This window comes from Seriola lalandi, unplaced genomic scaffold (genome assembly GCF_002814215.2).
Source record: "Seriola lalandi dorsalis isolate HSWRI2012SDOR001 ecotype SW California unplaced genomic scaffold, Sedor1 jcf7180002054840, whole genome shotgun sequence".
NCBI classification, from domain to species: domain Eukaryota; kingdom Metazoa; phylum Chordata; class Actinopteri; order Carangiformes; family Carangidae; genus Seriola; species Seriola lalandi.
Window position 1 is genome coordinate 569,399 of NW_019525393.1, and position 1,571 is coordinate 570,969.

Sequence of the window (1,571 nt, forward strand, 5' to 3'; positions counted from 1 at the left end):
CCCCCCCCCCCCTCCACTTTTCCTCTGAGCAACACGGCCTGGCACAGCAAGAGAGGGGCACAGAAAAAATGAGAGAAATAGGAGGAGATAGTGAGATAGTGGATTAAAGCTAGAAATCGGTTGAGGCTAAATAGGAGAAGGAGAGAGCAGGAAAGGGGTACAAAGGAGGAAGATGCCTTGAAGGGAATGTTAACCTTTGCAGTTGTGCTTCATAAAGAGAGCAGTTCAGTTTATTTTTAGGGGCTAAAACATGAGGAAGAAGTGGAAAGGAAGCCTGCTCCATAAAGGAATGATAGTGCACATTGTAATAATGCTCTCTTATTGTGAGAAATTGTTTTCCACATTAAATTAATCATGATATCTGCAGGTCTTGAGAGGTCAAAAAGGATTGGGAAAGGGAAAAAGGCTTAAATCTAATTTACATAAGTCCCACTGCAGGAATTAATCTTAGTTGTTTTTGTGTCAGATTGCGAGCTGTTGGGAGATGTGACACACACACGAACTAAAAGTGGTGTTATTTCGACAGTGGAAACACTGTCACTACTGCTAGCAGCAGTAGTTAGGAAGCTCATTGACTCATAATGGACAAATATAGATTTTACCTGTACATACGTACGTACGTACGTACATACATACATACGTGTGTGTATGTAAATAAATGGCTGTTAAATGAGGTTAAAAAAGACATAAGACAGCAATTTACCTCTTGTGTGTCCTACATGTAGACTTTATTGTCCCTGTGGCTAGAATCATGTTTTATATTTGAGAAAGTAATTAAAACCATAACACGTGATAATGTCTCTGTCTCTGCAGGGTTCCAGAGTTTGTGCGTGAGAAGCGTTTTGGGAACTGGTTGAGAGATGCACGCGACTGGGCGATTTCAAGGAACCGTTATTGGGGCACACCAATCCCTATCTGGGTCAGCGATGACTTCGAGGAGGTCAGGAAAACACAAAACAGGCATTTGTTATGCTTTAATAGAGTACTTAGTACTTCTAATATGTTTTTGTTCTCTACAGAGATCACACAATTTGTCTGTGTCACGACCAAATACCAAGATAGTTATTCTTTTCTAAGTGAGCTGATTGCAGCTTTGGCAGCACTCACAAATCAATCTGTGCTGAGCATGAGAGGGCATAATTGAAAAGTTGAACTCTCTGTAACGCTCACTTTTATTAACCATAGAAATGAGTCAGTGAGACAATGTCTTGTGTCTCTCCAAAGGAAGACTGGTCTAATGCAAGGATGCACAAATCCAACTCTTCTCTTAAATTGGCAGGGTGAAAATTTTTCTCGCTGACCTCTTTTTGATACTCATAGTTGAGGGTGTGGAAGAGAGTGTAGCGTGACTCCATACTGCAGTCAGAGTCAGCTCCCCTCCGGCGCCATTACCGAGTGCCTCCTGAAACTCAACACATGAATGATTCATCAATGTAAACAGCAAATAAACATGAACCAAAAATGTGTTTGGTTTCTCTTCATGCCACTTAATGCAACTTCAAAGGTCCTCAAGACAAACGGCAATTGGGTGAGGTAAGAAGACACAGAAAATAAATGGGGGGGGGGGGGGG

The 1,571-nt window shown here is 41.6% G+C and overlaps 1 protein-coding gene across 1 annotated transcript in view; it reads left to right on the forward strand.

Moving 5' to 3' along the window:
• iars1 (isoleucyl-tRNA synthetase 1) overlaps positions 1 to 1,571 on the forward strand; it is a 59,908-nt gene that overhangs the window by 27,555 nt on the left and 30,782 nt on the right. Inside the window, exon 14 of the mRNA XM_023426787.2 lies at positions 814 to 940. Within this exon, the coding sequence (XP_023282555.1) occupies positions 814 to 940 (127 nt within the window). The remainder of the gene's footprint in view (positions 1 to 813; positions 941 to 1,571) is intronic.